Source organism: Epinephelus lanceolatus, chromosome 22, assembly GCF_041903045.1.
Source record: "Epinephelus lanceolatus isolate andai-2023 chromosome 22, ASM4190304v1, whole genome shotgun sequence".
Lineage (NCBI taxonomy): Eukaryota > Metazoa > Chordata > Actinopteri > Perciformes > Serranidae > Epinephelus > Epinephelus lanceolatus.
Genome location: NC_135755.1, coordinates 29,500,490 through 29,518,655, shown reverse-complemented (window position 1 = coordinate 29,518,655; position 18,166 = coordinate 29,500,490). Strand labels below are relative to the sequence as shown.

Here is an 18,166-nt window from a genome sequence, read left to right as displayed (position 1 = left end):
CAAGTTTACATTAGCTAACCAACTGTAGTAACTGTTGCCAGCGTCATTTAGCCATTAACCACACTGACGATGAATATTCACAAATCTTATGTGTCTCAAATCTGGATGGGAAACTGAAGATCTGAATTCTTGTGTTTGTGTCACAACCAGCTACACAACAGTTTTCAGCATTTTCCTGTTTCTCTCCTCACTTGACAGCGCAACTCCCCCCAAAAGGGGGCGTGGCCTTAACCATTGATGCTTGATGACATGATGCCAGTCTGGCTTTTAGTCCATCGCACTTGATAACATACCTCCATGAGTTGTAGCACTAGGTGGCAGGTGCTCACACACATTAGTGTTGCACATTGAACTTAGTATGTATACTTTGTGGTGCTACAGCTCAGAGTCCTGCGTGGGTCCATTTTTGAAAACACGCACCCGCCCATACCCGTAAAGCTCAGTACCAGAACACACTTGTTACCCGTCATTATGTCTAAATCAAAGCCACACCCGCCCACGCTCGTTAATAGAAGTCCTGCGACCCGACCTGCACCAGTGATAAAACATATACAGGCTATGGTCACCTGCATTAAGCTTGGTTCTCTGTTCTTGGATTACAAATCCATCTGAGGAAAAGTCTTTAAGTGGCTACGCTCAAGACCGGGATGGCGAAAACATTTCAAACAATCACTGTCAGGTTAGGAAACATTTTAGCATGCGCCTTTCACCACCATAAAACCTCAAAAGCATCCTCCTTGGGTGTCTTGAACTGGATGTAGGCTGCCATCTCATCCTAGGGCTGCAGAGTTCTATGGCTGGACTCCTCCACGTTGGGGACTAATGTGATGATGATGGGGTCAAAGGTTCAGCTTCTGCCATGGACTTTCAAAATAAAAGGAATTGCAGCTTGATATTACACACATATTGCCCATTTTTTCATTTGTTTTATTCTGAAAAATAAAATATAAAATCTCACTTGCTGCCTGCCTGCGTATAGTTAATTTTTACCTATGCCGGTTACACAGCTTTTTGCGGCTTACCTGTACCCACAGGTACCAGACCCAGTGCAGGACTGTGCTACAGCTAATGCTGTATAATAGTGAATACTATATATTCTCTGCTGTGTTGTGTTTCTTCACCTATGCTAACACCAGCTACAATGTCAAATCCTTGCACTTGTATAAGCATGGCAGGTTGGTGTGTGTAGTTGTGTATCTTTAATTGCTTTCCTTCTGTCAGTGTGCCATGACTCCATGTATGAATGACTGTTATAGTATGTGTCTGCCATGTGTGAATTGTGACCATTGTGAGATCAACCACATTCTCTGATAAACATGGTGCCACCAGCAACTCATGTATGAAGTGCACGCACACATTGTTTCAAGCTGAAAGTGACCCAAAATTTGATTCTGTTTATTTGATTATTAACAACATACATTTCACATACAGAACCACACATGATTTGGTGATAAAGAAATGAGGATAAACACAAAAGTATATGATGGTCTTGATCTGAATGACTTTTACAGCATCAGTGGATCTGAGCTTCTACATTTACAGGTCCTAAAAAACATTTATTCATATGTACTCAAACTAATCTTGTAATTGCAAGAACATTGTGGAGATGCTTCTGACCACACAGACAATAAAGAGTACTGTATTCTAATTTATGCACAAAGAAGCTATAAGAGCATATTTTTTTCAAAGGTAGATATAAATGTACATTACATGTCAAAAGAAGCACTAACAACATCCTGTCTTACTCAACGTACAGATGTTACATGTCCAGTTCTACTGCTTTACACTGTAGTACACACATTCACTCCAGGTCTGATCCCTCTGTCTTCTTGATCTGTTGGACAGGTTGACACTTAAAGCAGCATAATAGAGTTTTTCTGCATGTTGGTAACCCTGGTAACAAAATATATGTTAGTTGATTATTATTATGTCCTTGACAGAAATCAGAAGGCTATCCAGGAAACAAACAAAATGTACTGTGCAATCAAAATGGTTACTTGGCTGGTAACAGTTTGTACTGACCTGTGCATCAGCTGTGGAGGGAGCTGGAACTCTTGCATCAGACTCTGGTTGTGAAACAGAAAAAGCTTTTATTTAAAAGCCAGATTCTGTGAATACAAGCTGTCAGATATCAACAGTACCAGTTACCTGAAGATTTGCAGCTGTTTCTCTTGTTCATCATGCACACTGAGACAGCCAGCAACACAAGCAGGATGGTGCTGAATGTCGAAGTTCCACTCAAGAAATACACCAAGACATTAGAGTCTTCCTCACCTGCAGATAATCAGACATCAGAAACAGAGCTTTCAGGAGGTTTTTCTGTCTCTGCACCAGGGATAGCTGTGGCCAGGGGCATTTCATTTTCAGGTTGTCCATCCATCCCTTCCTTGTGAACACGATATTTCTAGAACACCTCAAGGGAATTTCTCAAAAATTACCATTTGAACTCAGTGATGAAGAGATTCATTTTTGGAGGTCATACGTCAGAGGTCATTGTGACCTTGTCTGTCTCAATCAATCAATCAATCAATTTTATTTATAAAGCCCAATATCACAAATCACAATTTGCCTCACAGGGCTTTACAGCATACGACATCCCTCTGTCCTTAGGAAAACTCCTGTCTCATTCTTGTGAATGTGATATCTCAACAACGTCCTTGAGGGAATTTCTTCAAATTGATTCAAAGGTTGACTTGGACTCGAGAATGAATTGATTAGATTTCTGTGGTGAGGGGTCAAAGTCAAGGTCACAGCGACCTTGCATTCATCTCATTCTCATGAATGTGTTATCTCAAGAACAGCTCGAGGGAATTTCTTTAAACTTGTCACAGAGGTCTAATTGGGCTTAATGATGAACTGATTAGATTTTGGTGGTCAAAGGTCAAAGTCAGTGTGACCTTGCATGTATCTCATTCTCGTGAATGTGATATCTCAAGAACGCCTCAAGGGAATTTCTTCAATTAAATATCTTTTTTTCTTCTTTTAGACTTCCACTTGGACTGATGGATAAACTGCTTTGAATTCTGGGGTCAAAAGAAAAAAGAAAAGAATTCATATGCTGATAATGACAAAACTTCACACAATTGTCTGATAGAATATAATGATGAGGTGACGACATTTTTTTCTATCCAAAAGATAAAACGTCAGCTTCACTGTGACATCATAATGTTCTGCATAAAACACCTTTCTTGCCATTAGCCAATGTCATATCTCAGGAACCAAAGGGGAAACATCTGGTCAGATACTGAATTGGTGACACTCATCTATGGTGCCCACCTTGAAACTACGCTGAATGTATAGATCTTCTGTGCTCCTGGGGGTACATTGGGTCTCATTCATGAAACGTGAGCAGAAGGAATTTGTGTGTAAACTGTTCGCAGATGGAAATTTACGTGCATGTCTGCATTCATCAATATTTTAGTAGCTCCGATCTTTTCGTAGCTACTAACAAAATCTACTCCTGCTCCTGACCACTCGTAGTGCTTGTGTAAATGTAGTAAAGCACATAAATATTGCTTGTCACTATTGGAAATTACAATTTTAATTCGTATTGCGCTCTGTTATGTACACAATACACAGATGCCTTTGAAACACGTAATCTAAACATGACAAAATATTAAAAATATAACACATTTAGTTAAATTAGTTGGCAATTAGCAGGTTTAAGATCCAGATTAGGTTCTTGATTGTGAATTATCTATGTAAATTGACTCAATAGATTACACGTTCTTTCTACATGTTGAATGATGATAATAAAAATATCCGTAAGGACAGCCGGATCACAGCCTCTTCGGCCTCGGTGCCTGGGTTCAGCAGGGGCAGCAGGGGCAGCAGGTAGTGGAGCCGCGAAGGAGCACGCGCCAGCTGAAAGAATTATTTGAGACAACACGGTTGTTGTTTTTTTGTGGCTTTTTGATCATTTGAATGAATAAATCTGATTTGAAAAATGTTTAATTTACGTTGTATAAAACAGAGCTTTAGGCTATTAAGATTCAAATAATTTGAAGACGATCATTTGTTAAAATAAATGTTAAGTAGCTCTACATTCCGACAGACATCACTGATTTAGAGTTTATCCATTACACACAAAACATCTCTGGTTTCCTGTTCCCACTTCATTCAAAACCCCACAAATGAATCTTCTGTTTGTTTGGTGACCGCTGTATTTTTTTGTGTGTGCTTATGCGTTTCTTTGCCTCCAGTTTCATATCAAACCATTTACACTTCACTTCTGACATGGTTCTTTGTACTACAGACACAACATTAACAGCATCTGTTACCTCCCTCCAGGCCTTCTCTTTGCCTGTCCCTGTCACACCACTACTAACTGAAGAAAATAAAATGTTTTTTGTTAAGTCCAATTCACCCAAAATTATTTCGATCTCCGCTTCGGAAAAAATCTTTTTTTTTTTCCCTCTCAGTTTCTTTGTTTGCGCCATGACTGACAGATCAACTGGATGCACCTACACCTCCTTATATGTTGGTCATTGGCTATTCATGGGCGGGGATTTATGCTAATTGCTGATTACCGGGAGCACACTGTCAATTTACGATGGATTGGCATTCATGATCATACATACGTGTTTACGATCAAATCTGAGTTTCCCGTGACGTTCCTGAATCCAGAGTAGCTTTTTAGTAGCGTAGGCTTTTATGTGCAAATCTACACACAGATTTACTCACTTTTCATGAATGAGATCCATTGTGTGTAAAGCAGTCATGTTTTCACAGACATGGATGTAAACTGTGAGAGATACTTGACTAGTGCATGCAGGCATACCACTGTGAGGCAGTAATTCTCGTTTTTATTTAAGTTTGTTTAGATGGTACCGATGAGTACGTGTCACAACTTTTCCTTAAAAGTTACTTACCCTCAAAGTCCAGCTTGGTCCCGTCTCCAAACAGTATGTGTCCACATGAGGCAACAGCACAGTAGTAGGTCCCAGCATGAGAAAGATTCAGGCTCTTCATCGGCAGGTTGTAGACACAGGTGTGTGTTTGTGTGTCAGGTTTCCTCTCACACTGATCATTCCTGCCTCCATGGCTGTAAATGAGTCCTGGATGAGACTCTTCAGAGCTTTTGAACCAGTAAACACTGTGTTCTCCATCATCACAGCTCCCAGTGTGTACTGTACAGTTCAGAGTCACAGAGCCTCCTGGCCGGATGGTCTCAGACACTGACTGATGGACCAAAGCTGGGACGTTCAATGAATCCATTACAGTGATTAAAGTGCTCTGCAGCATGTCTAATGAGTATAGATAGCAACTTATGCAATAATAAGTAGCAGAGTCTGAAATATGCAAGTCTCTGATTGTCAAGTGATATCTGCCATTTTCAGTATCCAGTGAGAAGCGTGAACTATTCTTGAACTCTTCCTCAAAATAAACTTTTTTATCATATAAATAGAAAGTAGAGATGAGTGTTGGTTTCTGTCCCAGAGTTTGCTTGTACCAGTAAAGCCTTGCAGTGGCAGCACCGCCATAGTAACATTTCAAAGTCAAGTCTTCCCCAGTGTTGACTGATAGAAAACCACTGTGAGGATGAACAGATGAGGATTCCAGATCAGTCGTCTGAGCTGAAGTGAAATAAGATACAAAGAAATCGTACATTTAATTTAATTTGACAGACTTCAGAATAATCAGTACATTAAAAGTGTTTCATTTGCATAAGCAGTGATCTTACACCAAACGATACAAGTCTGAGCGACAAAAACACAGCTCACCTGTTATCCCCAAGCACAGACATGTGAGGTAGAGAGCAAACATTGCAGATGCCATTGTGCACAATTTCTGTGTGAAAAGAAAAGACACGAATCCTTCCTCCACTCTAAAGAGACGAGACTCTGTTTGATTGGCCAACCTGAGGTGCACTGTGTGTGTCCTAATCAGGAAACTTTACGTGGTTACTGCCACCAATAGGGTCAAGTTTTGGTTTTTTTTTCTAGCAGAGGTGTGTGCCTTTGTGACAGAGACATACTGTACATAAAAGCTTCCGATCCGGCAATAGATCTAAAATCAGTGAAAAATGATCTTCATTTCCAATACAAACAGGGAACAAGACACATTGGGCTTTTTATATATAATGTGTTTGACACTGTGAGTGCATAAGCAGTCATATATTTCCGTTAAAATCCACTGTATTGGACTGGCAGCATATATCAAATAAAATCAGTTCTGTGTGTTATTTAAATAGCCCAATATCACACATTACATATTTCTCTTCAGGGGTCTCTGGCTTAAGAGATGTCCTTTTCAGAGTGACAACACCCTTACATCCTGCCGAAAACCACAAATGTATTGAGTGCACTACAATACACGCAATAAGCATGTTGGGGTAAGAATGTCAGAGAGTAATGATTGTTTCAGTTCTTTTCCACATAGGTTCATACTGTAGTAGTTTATGGTGATAAAACATTTAAGCATCTCATGAAGGCGCACATATGAAATATGAAAGTGGTTGGGGGAGGGTTGTAGACCCCCTTTCAGGAAGTTTTAGGCACCAAACACTTAACTGCATTTTGGTGATTTTTTTATGCATCAATTTGTATCTTTACTTCCTACAAAATAAAAGTCCTTTGCTACATCATTTAAAATATTTTTTGAGGGGGGGCAAATGCATACGTTTAAAACCTCTACACCTATGAAGTGAATGGCACTGTTTTGGTTTCTGGTTAATGGAAGTTCTGTGAGCTTGTAGCATGTTTCCATAATTCAGTGTAGGTTGTTTATATAAGCATTAGCTTTGCATTAAGAGTATGGATCAGAGGAGGAACTCTAAAGCTCAGCACTCTTGTGAAATGCATTCACTTTTGTCATTCTGGAGTTTAGCAAGCTTTACATGGCAAAGGATCAGGAGGTCTTCAAAGGTAAACTTTTAATAAGGTAAAGGCCTGGTTTGTTGGAAAGACGATGGCATACAAGATGTAAATTTTCATTTGGACATAAGCACCAGCCTTATATTGATTTCTTTATCAACTATGTGGGAACTTGATATAAAACCATTGGTAACAATAATCTGAATTTTAGCAGAAATATATGATTTGAACCAGGCGTAAGCAGAATCATCAAGACCAATTGAAGGCAGTATATTTAATGAAATGAGCAATGGCACCAAAAAGTCAGAGAGAGTTTACTATTTTGGTCAACATCAAGCTGGAACCACCGTTGTTAAACAGAGGGGGTGGCTTACGCCATTGTAGTCGAAACAATAGCACAGGGAACTTTCAGGGCCTCATTTTTTGTGAAGGTCACTCCTTATGCCTAAACCTAACCGATAAACCAACCAGCAAAGGCAACAAGTTCTAGCCAATAAAAGGCAGAGTAGAAACATCCCTTGGGAGCAATGCTCGTTTGTCTTCGAGATACTGGACTGTCAGACAAATGGACTTTCAGTCCAATGGCGCATTTCTCAGACTATTGAGGCCGAATATGAGGATGTTGGAACTAGGCATGTGCCGGTTACCGGCGTCACGGTTTACCATGGTAAAAGAATGTCACGGTGTCACTAACCGCCCATTTTCCGTTCCGACGGTACAGGCCGATGGTGTAACCTACGCTACGTTTCATAAATGGGAACTTCCGGAACTCAAAACTCAGAAATAACTCTGTGCCAGTCTACATTTTAACTGGCACACACTCTGAAATCATGCATGTGCAGCCGCTGCAGTCAGCACAATTACTGGGGGGGGCAGCCTTAGTCAGTCAGTCAGTCAGTACGTCAGTAATCAGTGTAAATCCACTCACGTGCAAACAGCAAACATGGCTGGAGGAGGCGAAGCTGAACTTTTCCCACCGGTGAAAAGGACGAAGTCGGAGGTGTGGGACCATTTAGGCTATCAGAAGAACTCCCAGAGCCAAGGCAAAGACTAGGGATGGGTAACGAACTCCGATATTGAATGAGCCCTGGGGCTACATTCTTCAAAACCGCAGTATTGATAAGCTCTGACCTTAACGGTTCTGCTATCGGTACTGGAGCAGTCGCATTTTTTTTAATTTTGTTTTTTTAACAGGATAAACGTTATCTTGCACATTTATCTCACCAACTCCATCAATTATGTGTCATTGTATCATAATTTTCGCTATTCTCCCTGAAGACGAGAGATCTGTCTCGCTCACCCTGGCTGCCTGCTGTGTGTGAGTGGAGAGCAGGGGGGCGGGGCTGTTGTTCCAGTGACACACACACACGCACACACACACACACACACACACACACACACACACACACACACACACAAGACAGCGCATACACTAACTCAAGCTCGTAGCCTACCTTTAGATAGATAACGATGGCGGAGAGAGCCAAACGGTCATTAGTGTAACTTTACATATTATAATTTTGGTACCATGACAACACTATTATTTTATGTATTTTACATTTGAAGTTGTATAAAGTAAAATGTTTTGTAAAAAATATTTTGTTGCATAATGAGAATTGAGAAAATAAAGCAATGTATGTTATTAATTTGTTTTTTCTTCCTCAAAAAGTATCAGTAAGAGTACCGTTAAAATACCGGATCGATAAGCAGTATCGATAAGAGTAGTAGTAGTACCGTTAAAATCTTAACAATACCCATCCCTAGCAAAGACCCGCTCCTCCCGTGCTGGGCTCCAGTTCCCAGTCGACCATGTTCACAGGCTGCTGTGCAAAGGAAACTATGTGGAGCGTGTCAGTGCCGGTGCCCCCATCTACCTGGCTGCTGTGCTGGAGTATCTGACCACTGAGATTCTGGAGTTGGCTGGAAACGCTGCCCGCGGCAAGAAGAAGACCCGTATCATCCCCCATCACCGGCAGCTGGCTGTCCGCAACCACGAGGAGCTCAACAAGCTGCTGGCCGGAGTCACCATCGTGAAGTTAAGAAACGGCTCTATTACTTTTAACGGGTCTTACCCATTTAAACAACTGGTGTGATGATGCGTTGCACTGACAGGAGATGCCTGGTACGTGCTGTCGCTTATGAACAGTCAATCGAATATTAGCCTACCGTTTTAAAGTGTACAGCACGAAAATATGACAACGCCTGTTTTATTATCATTATTATTATTATTATTATTAGTATTATTATTATTATTACCATGGTAGTACCGATTACCGTGGTATTTTTGCCCACGGTTATCATACCGTCAAAATCTCATACCGGCACATGCCTAGTCGGAACAATGGGCAATCGCCGTCAAGTCATCAAATTGGGCATCACTAGTGTAGGAGTCAATTACCGAAGGTAGATTTAAAAACCCTCCTGTGCCATGTAACTGTAATACCAGATCAGCTGAGTTTCAACTCAACTGATCTTTCATTGGAGTGGATGAGGTCATTTGCATGCTTTTCTGATACAGTTTGCAAGATGCTACCAGCCAAGAATGATAGAGCCAGAGGGACTTCTACTACTGAGTAAACACACATGTATATATGTTGTCCCAAGATCGAGGGGGCCCATGAATATATTAGTTTTGTTTGATCAAAGAACACATGTGAAGCACATACAGTACATTGATCTGGTTAATTTGGACATACTTAATCCTCAAATTGAGTCCAGATAATATTATTACATCAAATGGCAGTCTATCTGTCCGTCCGTCCATCTGTCCGTCTGTCAGTCCGTCCATCCGTCTGTCTGTGAGATCAACCACACTCTTTGATAAACATGGTGCCACCACCCACTTATATATGAAGTGCACGCACACATTGCTTCAAGCTGAAAGTGATCCAAAATTCTGATTCTATTTATTTAATTATTAACAACATAGATTTCACATACAAAACCACACATAAGATTTGGTTAAAAAAACAATGAGGATAAACACAATAGTATACAATAATCTTGACCTGAGTGATTCTTACAGCATCAGTGGATCTGAGCTTCTAAATATACAGGTAAAGTCCTAAAAGCATTTATTTATATGTGCTCAAAATAATCTTGTAATTTCAAGAACATTGTGGAGACACTTCAGACCCCACAGATAATACAGAGTATCCTAATTTATGTACAAAAAAACAATAAAAGCATATTTATTTCAAAGGTAGATATAAATGTACATTACATGTCAAAAGTAGGCACTAAGAACATCCTGTCTTACTCAACATACAGATGTTACATGTCCAGTTCTACTGCTTTACACTGTAGTACACACATTCACTCCAGGTCTGATCCCTCTGTCTTCTTGATCTGTTGGACAGGTTGACACTTAAAGCAGCATAATAGAGTTTTTCTGCATGTTGGTAACCCTGGTGATAAAATATTTATCAGTTGATTATTATGTTCTTGACAAAAATTAAAACAAACAAAATGTATTGTGCAATCAAAATGGTTACTTGGCTGGTAACAGTTTGTACTCACCTGTGCATCAGCTGTGGAGGGAGCTGGAACTCTTGCATCAGACTCTGGTTGTGAAACAGAAAAAGCTTTTAAAAGCCAAATTCAGTGAAAGCAAGCTGTCAGATAATAACAGTAGCAGTTACATGTACCTGTAGATTTGCAGTTGTTTCTCTTGTCCTTGTTCATCATGCACACTGAGAGAGCCAGTAACACACTCAGGGTAATGGCTCCACTCAAGAAATACACTAAGACATTAGTGTCTGCCTCATCTGCAGATAATAAGACATCAGAAACAGAGCTTTACTAAGTTTGTTTAGGTAGTATCAATGAGTTCTTATCAGACACACCAACTTTTGCTCAAAGGTTACTTACGCTCAAAGTCCAGCTTGGTCCCGTCTCCAAACAGTATGTGTCCACATGAGGCAACAGCACAGTAGTAGGTCCCAGCATGAGAAAGATTCAGGCTCTTCATCGGCAGGTTGTAGACACAGGTGTGTGTTTGTGTGTCAGGTTTCCTCTCACACTGATCATTCCTGCCTCCATGGCTGTAAATGAGTCCTGGATGAGACTCTTGAGAGTTTTTGAACCAGTAAACACTGTATTCTCCATCATCACAGCTCCCAGTGTGTACTGTACAGTTCAGAGTCACAGAGCCTCCTGGCTGGATGGTCTCAGACGCTGACTGATGGACCAAAGCTGGGATGTTCCAACTTGAATCTATTACAGTGATTAAAGTGCTCTGCAGCATGTCAAATGAGTATAGATAGCAACTTATGCAGTAATAAGTAGCAGAGTCTGAAATATGCAAGTCTCTGATTGTCAAGTGATATCTGCCATTTTCAGTATCCAGTGAGAAGCGTGAACTATTCTTGAACTCTTCCTCAAAATAAACTTTTTTATCATATGTATAGAAAGTGGAGATGAATGTTGGTTTCTGTCCCAGAGTTTGCTTGTACCAGTAAAGCCTTGCAGCTGTAGCACCGCCATAGTAACATTTCAAAGTCAAGTCTTCCCCAGTGTTAACTGATAGAAAACCACTGTGAGGATGAACAGATGAGGATTCCAGATCAGTTGTCTGAGCTGAAGTGAAATAAGATACAAAGAAATCGTACATTTAATTTAATTTGACAGACTTCAGAATAATCAGTACATTAAAAGTGTTTCATTTGCATAAGCAGTGATCTTACAACAAACGATACAAGTTTGAGCGACAAAAACACAACTCACCTGTTATCCCCAAGCACAGACATGTGAGGTAGAGAGCAAACATTGCAGATGCCATTGTGCACAATTTCTGTGTGAAAAGAAAAGACACGAATCCTTCCTCCACTCTATAGAGACGAGACTCTGTTTGATTGGCCAACCTGAGGTGCACTGTGTGTGTCCTAATCAGGAAACCTCACTGCTCACATGGTTACTGCCACCAATAGGGTCAAGCCTTTTTTTTATACCTAAGGTATTGCACCTTTTTGACACATACAGTACTTACTCATGTAGATACAACTGATTTTATTTGTCTTCTGCTGCCAGTCCAGTACAGTGGATTTTAATGGAAATGTATGACTGTTTATGATACTCAATGCATCAAACAGAAAAAAATCCCAATGTGTTTGTTCCCTGTGTGTATTGGATTTGAAGATCATTCATTTTTACTGATTTTAGACCTGTTGCCAAGGTAAGAAGCTCCTATGTACTTCACATACAGTACCACTAGGCATAAAGTTGGACATGCTTGTAACTTTTAAATAGCAGGTTATTGTTGGCCCTCCTCCAGGGGGCATGTGTGCATGGTTAAATTAGTTTTTAAAATAGAGATCTAAGTTTATTTTGGGAGGCACTTCATCATGTAAATTTTGTCTTTTTTGTAGGGCTGCCCCCTTATAGTCGACCAAATGTTAGTCGACCAGAAAGGTCATGAGGTGGCAAGATTTCATTGTTGGTTTAGTCACAGAGGAAAAAAACAAAAACAAAAATCAAATGTGAAACTAAATTAGGAGCTGTACCCTGTCAAAATAAATCAAAACCTTTATGACTGGACCATGTAGGAAATTTGAAAGTAGAAACACAGGGAGAGGCCACGCTCAGCAGTCACATTACAAACCAATCACAGCCGTCAGATATCTTTCCCTTCGTACGTGAATATAAGTCTGTGATAAATCAAGGCTACCCAGAGCTTTACATCTGTCCCACTGATGATAGGCCTACACACTTAAACACAGCGCCTGGAAGGAAATCAGCCCTGCACTAGGGATTTCAGGTAAATAGAAAAACATTCGTCAACTACAAACATGACATATCATCTGAAACATGTAAGCGTTATTGATGTTGTCAGGGATTATCTCCAGGAGCTGCCTCTTGTTCTGGGATTTAATCATGGTTGCATCACGGTCAAAAGACAGGTGGTGCTTCTTTTCCTTCATGTCTGCAGCAGAGGTGCTCTTTGCACACCCTCCCCTTCTTCACTCAATCTATATATAGGCTATATTTATGATTAAAACATGGGTAGGGTTAGGCAACTAATCCACTTGGTAAAGGTTAAGGAAAGCTTGTTTTTATGATTAAAAAAAGGCATATATTATCTACAGGTCTGGGTCAAGATATGACCTCTGGTCTGATGCCAGGGTTGGGCAGACACATTCCACAGCACCACACAGTATACATCAGTGTGCAGAACCGACAAAAGTAGAATTGCCCCTGAGGCCATTACAGTAATACCTTGTATGATACAACAACCCTTCCCGCCCACCCATCGTCCTATCCCCAAATTTCTCCTTCCTTTAAATATTTCTAAGGCACAATGTCTAGGATTTAATATGCAGAGCTCCAACATCCATGGAATCAGATTTTGCTTTTTATTCTTTATGTCAAGGGCTGAATTAAAATGCATTGAGAGATGATGTTGTTTGGGCATAATGAAAATGGGATAAAAGGGGCCTCCAGGTCTCCAGGATTTTTTTCTCTGAACCACTGGCAGAGAAGCACAACATCTCTTATTTTAGGCAGGACATAACGTCTCAAAGCCACTGGCCAGATGTGGGCAGGGCAGCCTCCTTCCATTTTAATAAGATAGCATGGCCGGCCAAGAGCAGAGCAAAAGTCCCCATACAGTGCTCTGCAGATGTCAGGTTGGGCTTGTCTCCACTAGCAATGCCAGACAAGGCAACAACAGGATTTTGGACAGGAGACCTAAAAGCCCTATGGACCACCTTAAATTGCAATAAGGCTTGTCTTGCGCAAAGTGAGGATCTATGTATTGTTGAAAGAATAAAGACCCATTGGTCCTCAGATATAGGTCCAAGATCTTGTTCCCAGGCTGCCTTTATTCTATGTAAATGTGTACATGTCAGCATTGAGATGTTTCTATATAATTTAGTGCACCTCTGGACAATGGATTAAAGCAAAGAAATGTATCAATTGACCCTTTGCTAAGTCCCAACCCTGGATGCAGACTAGCCAATCATAACGTAGCATCAGGCTGGCTAAGACAAGGGTCCTACAACAACACAGCTGTGCTCCATTGACTCTAATGCAGTCGTTTCAGATTTCCTTCATTTTCAGGCTGGTTTTGTGGATTTGGAGCTAAATGTTGTGCCTGGGGCACGTCGTGTATTAATGATACTCGTTGCCTGGAGAGGCTGGAAAAAGATATTTCTTCCCTGTTCCAAAACCAAAATCACACCCTGAAAAGTGTAGGGTTAGCTAGCTAGCTACTGAAGGTATAGCCTACTGAATGTATACACATGCTGCTTTTGCTTTCTAATGATTATAACAGTGAAAAAAAGACCGACCCTGCTGTACAGGAACAAGTGAAGGGAAGCTGATATTCAACCAGCTGTGTGTCATTGCATTGTGTGCAGATGAACGTTGTTTGACTTCCCCCAGAGATCCCTGCCCAACCAGCGGCAGAGGTACGGGTGCTGGCAGCAGCACGGGGGCGAAGCCAAACACTGTTCATCTGCACACACTGCAATGCCACACAGCTGGTTCAATATCAGCAAAGTTTCCCTTTATGTTATTGTCTTCTGTAGCAATCAGCAGTGATGTGGTGGTTCACATTTACACTGTGATCTGTAAACTATAGTTCGGCTTTAGCTTCTAACTGTCTTTGTCTTTTTGACCTGTTGTTGCTGCTGAGCCAGTTTGACATCCTGGATATATCCTTCAAACACAGACTGTAGACCCCTCTGTCTGCTTCTCTCTGGAATCGTGGTTTCATTTTTTCCCCCCAAAAAATGATAATATTTCTTCAAGGAGTGCAGTTTGTTACAGCCCAACAACGTTCACACCATATGTATTTCAAATAAAGCTATTTCAAGTTGCACATATGTTGGACTTAAATTTTGGCAATCTTCCAAATTGACACAGCAATAATCCTGGATCCTGAGTCTGTATGTAATCAGAGTTGTCCTTGATTAAAATCAAATCATTGTCAAGATTTATTTCCAGCAACCCAAAATCAAAATCTAACGTGATCTTCCTCACAATTTACTGGGTTTCATAATCTATAAAGGACACTGGTAACATGTTTCATACGTCCTATAGATATAGGCCAGTTTATCTTATTTTAATATCTGCATTTTGTTTGGTTACATGTCTAATAATTCAAAAATAACTAGCTGTTCAATTTTCACACTGGCATGTTTACAATCAGACAATCAGCTACAGATATACTATGCAGGATTTTCCTTACAACAATATATAGACTCATACAAAAGTAACCCCCCCCCCCCCCCCCCCCCCCCCTCAATCTCTCCCCCTCAGTTTTTCCTCTTATTTTCTGTGTTCAAGACATTTATCTGTGTATACTGCCAAAGCACGCGAGGTGAGGTGGGGTTTTTCTAAAAACGTAGCAACCAGGTGGCAGACCACAAGGAAGTTACACAAACAGTAAGACATGTCAGACAAAAAAAAATCTACATCAGACTTGAAATAATTAGATAATAACAATAATAACTAATTCAATTTTACTGAAAAAGTAAAAATGTTACAGTTCTATTGCTTTACACTGGAGTACACACAGTCATCATTGGTGATGGTTCTCTGTCTTCTTGATCTGTTGGGCAGGTTGACGCTTAAAGCAGCATAATGGAGGCTGTCTGCATTTTGGTAACTCTGGTGACAAAGTATAGAAGTGGATTAGAATATCCAAATTTAAAATACAACTTAATGTGCAATAAAAGGGGGATTATTAAAGTAGGTTTCACCTCTGCATTTGCTGTGGAGGGAGCTGATGATCTTGCTCGAGACTCTGATTGTGAAACAAAGAAAAGGATCTTTTACTCCAAAGTTCTGTTAAGTGAATACAAGCTGTCAGATGTAAGCAGTACTGCTTACCTGTACATTGGCAGCTGTTTCTCTTGTTCATCTTGTACACTGAGAAAGCCAGTAACACAACCAGGATGATGGTGAATGCCAAAGCTCCGCTCAAGAAATACACCAAGACAAGAGAAGCTTCCTCATCTGTCGAGAGCCAGTCATCAGAAACAAACATTTTATACCTTTGTTTAGACAAAGCTGGATCGGAAAGTAACTATGAATAACTATTTATCAACCAGAAAGTTACTTACGCTCAAAGTCCAGCTTGGTCCCGTCTCCAAACAGTATGTGTCCACATGAGGCAACAGCACAGTAGTAGGTCCCAGCATGAGAAAGAGTCAGGCTCTTCATCGGCAGGTTGTAGACACAGGTGTGTGTTTGTGTGTCAGGTTTCCTCTCACACTGATTATTCCTGCCTCCATGGCTGTAAATGAGTCCTGGATTTGATCCTTCAGAGTTTTTGAACCAGTAAACACTGTGTTCTCCATCATCACAGCTCCTAGTGTGTACTGTACAGTTCAGAGTCACAGAGCCTCCTGGCCGGATGGTCTCAGACGCTGACTGATGGACCAAAGCTGGGGCGTTCAAACCTGAACCCTTTACGCTGACAGTAGCACCCGCTCCAAAGGTGAACTCATATGCATAGCTAATTGCACAGTAGTAAGTAGCTGAGTCTGAAATGTCCAAATCAAAAATTGCCAAGTGATTTGCAGTGTTTTCAGAGTCCAGTGAGAAGCGTGGATTGTTCTTGAATTCATGATAAAAGGTGACTTCTGTATCAAACACATAGCCTCTACAGATGAGCCTTGGTTTCTGTCCCAGAGTTTGCTTATACCAGTAAAGCCATGCTGATTCATAGCCATCATAGAAACATTTCAAAATCACATTGTCTCCAACATTCGCTGATACAAATTGTCTCTCTTGACGAACAGACGAGGACACTTTCAGATCACTTGTATGAGCTGAAGTCAAATGAGAGACAAAGCAAATACACAGTAAATTACCTCTGACAGCATTTTGCGGCATTAAAAAATGTTAAAAGTATTTCTGAAGTTGAGCAAAAAGATAGAAACTGGAGTCACAAAAACTCACCCATTTCCCCCAAGAACAGACATGTCAGATAGAGGACAAACTTTGCAGGTGTCATCGTGTTTGAATTCCTGTGTTGAATGAAGAATCTTGATCTCTTCTCCACTCTTCAGAGACAAGACTGTTTTTGATTGGCCAGCCCGGTGTGACACTGTATGTCCTCTTTAGGAAACATGATCACATGGTGACTGCTATCTATAGTATCAAGTTTGGTTCTTGAGAACACATAGTGAGAGGAATATGAAGTAAAAAAAAAAAATCTCTTTATCTTGGTATCCTATTTAAAGGGCCAGTGTGTAATATTTGGCATGGTTTATTGTCAAATCTGAATCTGAATCTGAATATTCTAGCCATTAATATGTTTATAAAAGTGTATAATCGCTATAAAATAAAATTTTTTTGGTTTTCGTAGCCTTATAATTATGCTTATATATATATATATATATATATAGCAAGGGCCTTGCTTTAGAGAGGTCGCCATCTTGTGCAGCCATGTATGTAAGGCAGCCCGAGCGGACAATCCAGCCAGCCAGAGAACGCGTTTCGCGTGTATAAATAAACCAACGAAGACAGCGGAAGGAAGGAAGAAGGAGGAGGAAACAGCAGAGAGTGTTAGTAGTTCGTTGATAGAGAGTAGTGAAAAGTTTTTATAGTTATAAAGTTTGCGAATGGACCACACTTACCACACAACAAGAGAGAATGAACCTGAACCGTCATCTGCGAGGAAAAGAAGAGGCAACTTCACTCCTTGTGATGCACTCTCTGCGGCGCTTTTCCTCCTGGTGATATATCTCCCCAACGATGGTAGCACCGAATCCCATTCTGTGCAGCATAATGGGAGCAGAGGATTCAGCCTCTCTTCTCGCCCACTCAGCATCCAAGTTCCTCATCTGTATACTCCGGCTCAAACAGGTATGGCTCTGGGTCTGTGTCCGCTACAAGAAACTCTTCAAAATCGTGTTCAAAGTCGTCCATTGCAGCTACTATAGTCCGGAGATATTGCTAGGCTAAATAAACAGCTGAGCTCTGTTTACAGGCTACGCTGTCAGTCAGTGTGCGGGCTGGAGATTGGTGGAGCAGAGAGGGGAGGGGTTACCCGCTACGTACTGTAAACGAGTATGTGTGTATGAAGTGTGTGTGTTACACCAGAAGAATCAGAGTTTGGGACGGAGTCTTTTACCCCCTGGAGTGTTACCGGAGTTTTTGGAGTGCTCAAATAAACTGGCCTTTTTCCCGAACGCTCCTCTGGTCTCCTGCTCGTGAGGGATTCATTACAATATCTTAACATGGTTTAGATTTCTAAATAAACATTCACCTCATCGCTAGATAGACCTACTCCTGAAAAACTCGTGTCTGCACAAGGCTTTTTGTCCCTACGAGGCCACTGTCATTTACCCGACGGGAGGGGTGAGTGAGTGAGCCCTGCAATCTAGAATTTGACCACTGAT

General features: G+C 40.8%; 3 protein-coding genes across 5 annotated transcripts; all 3 read right to left on the bottom strand.

The window, feature by feature from the left end:
- Positions 1-1,385: 1,385 nt before the first annotated feature.
- LOC117246278 (uncharacterized) lies at positions 1,386-5,851 on the bottom strand. Of its 2 annotated transcripts, XM_033610127.2 has the most exons (5): positions 5,724-5,851; positions 4,872-5,576; positions 2,149-2,274; positions 2,023-2,066; positions 1,386-1,893 (listed from the first exon to the last, which is right to left on the bottom strand). In XM_033610127.2, the coding sequence occupies exons 1-5, from the start codon at positions 5,776-5,778 to the stop codon at positions 1,774-1,776; spliced, it is 1,050 nt and encodes a 349-aa protein (XP_033466018.2). In that variant the 5' UTR covers positions 5,779-5,851; the 3' UTR covers positions 1,386-1,773. The 2 variants fall into 2 exon arrangements, with proteins under 2 accessions (XP_033466018.2, XP_078020617.1); XM_078164491.1 differs by lacking the exon at positions 2,023-2,066.
- Positions 5,852-9,704: 3,853 nt separating this feature from the next.
- Positions 9,705-13,030, bottom strand: LOC117272703 (uncharacterized). 2 transcript variants are annotated; one of them, XM_033651729.2, is made up of 5 exons: positions 11,541-13,030; positions 10,686-11,393; positions 10,463-10,582; positions 10,335-10,378; positions 9,705-10,222 (listed from the first exon to the last, which is right to left on the bottom strand). In XM_033651729.2, the coding sequence occupies exons 1-5, from the start codon at positions 11,593-11,595 to the stop codon at positions 10,103-10,105; spliced, it is 1,047 nt and encodes a 348-aa protein (XP_033507620.2). In that variant the 5' UTR covers positions 11,596-13,030; the 3' UTR covers positions 9,705-10,102. The 2 variants fall into 2 exon arrangements, with proteins under 2 accessions (XP_033507620.2, XP_033507621.2); XM_033651730.2 differs by having other exon boundaries at positions 9,705-10,163.
- A 2,030-nt stretch (positions 13,031-15,060) lies between these two features.
- Positions 15,061-16,925, bottom strand: LOC144459827 (uncharacterized). Its single transcript, XM_078164516.1, has 5 exons — positions 16,722-16,925; positions 15,881-16,591; positions 15,648-15,773; positions 15,518-15,561; positions 15,061-15,425 (listed from the first exon to the last, which is right to left on the bottom strand). Exons 1-5 carry the CDS (start codon positions 16,774-16,776, stop codon positions 15,306-15,308), a joined length of 1,056 nt encoding a protein of 351 aa, XP_078020642.1. The 5' UTR covers positions 16,777-16,925; the 3' UTR covers positions 15,061-15,305.
- Between the last annotated feature and the right edge of the window lie 1,241 nt (positions 16,926-18,166).

What these genes read in the sequence shown, in the direction of transcription:
- LOC117246278 (XM_033610127.2), bottom strand. Translation starts at nt 5,778, where the DNA reads ATGGCATCTGCAATGTTTGCTCTCTACCTCACATGTCTGTGCTTGGGG. An exon ending in TCTGTGCTTGGGGATAACAG is followed by an intron (nt 5,577 to 5,723) that starts GTGAGCTGTGTT and finishes ATTTCACTTCAG; the next exon opens with CTCAGACGACTGATCTGGAA. An exon ending in CCTCCACAGCTGATGCACAG is followed by an intron (nt 1,894 to 2,022) that starts GTCAGTACAAAC and finishes TTTTGTTACCAG; the next exon opens with GGTTACCAACATGCAGAAAA.
- LOC117272703 (XM_033651729.2), bottom strand. Translation starts at nt 11,595, where the DNA reads ATGGCATCTGCAATGTTTGCTCTCTACCTCACATGTCTGTGCTTGGGG. An exon ending in TCTGTGCTTGGGGATAACAG is followed by an intron (nt 11,394 to 11,540) that starts GTGAGTTGTGTT and finishes ATTTCACTTCAG; the next exon opens with CTCAGACAACTGATCTGGAA. An exon ending in AAACAACTGCAAATCTACAG is followed by an intron (nt 10,379 to 10,462) that starts GTACATGTAACT and finishes TTTCACAACCAG; the next exon opens with AGTCTGATGCAAGAGTTCCA.
- LOC144459827 (XM_078164516.1), bottom strand. Translation starts at nt 16,776, where the DNA reads ATGACACCTGCAAAGTTTGTCCTCTATCTGACATGTCTGTTCTTGGGG. An exon ending in TCTGTTCTTGGGGGAAATGG is followed by an intron (nt 16,592 to 16,721) that starts GTGAGTTTTTGT and finishes ATTTGACTTCAG; the next exon opens with CTCATACAAGTGATCTGAAA. An exon ending in CCTCCACAGCAAATGCAGAG is followed by an intron (nt 15,426 to 15,517) that starts GTGAAACCTACT and finishes CTTTGTCACCAG; the next exon opens with AGTTACCAAAATGCAGACAG.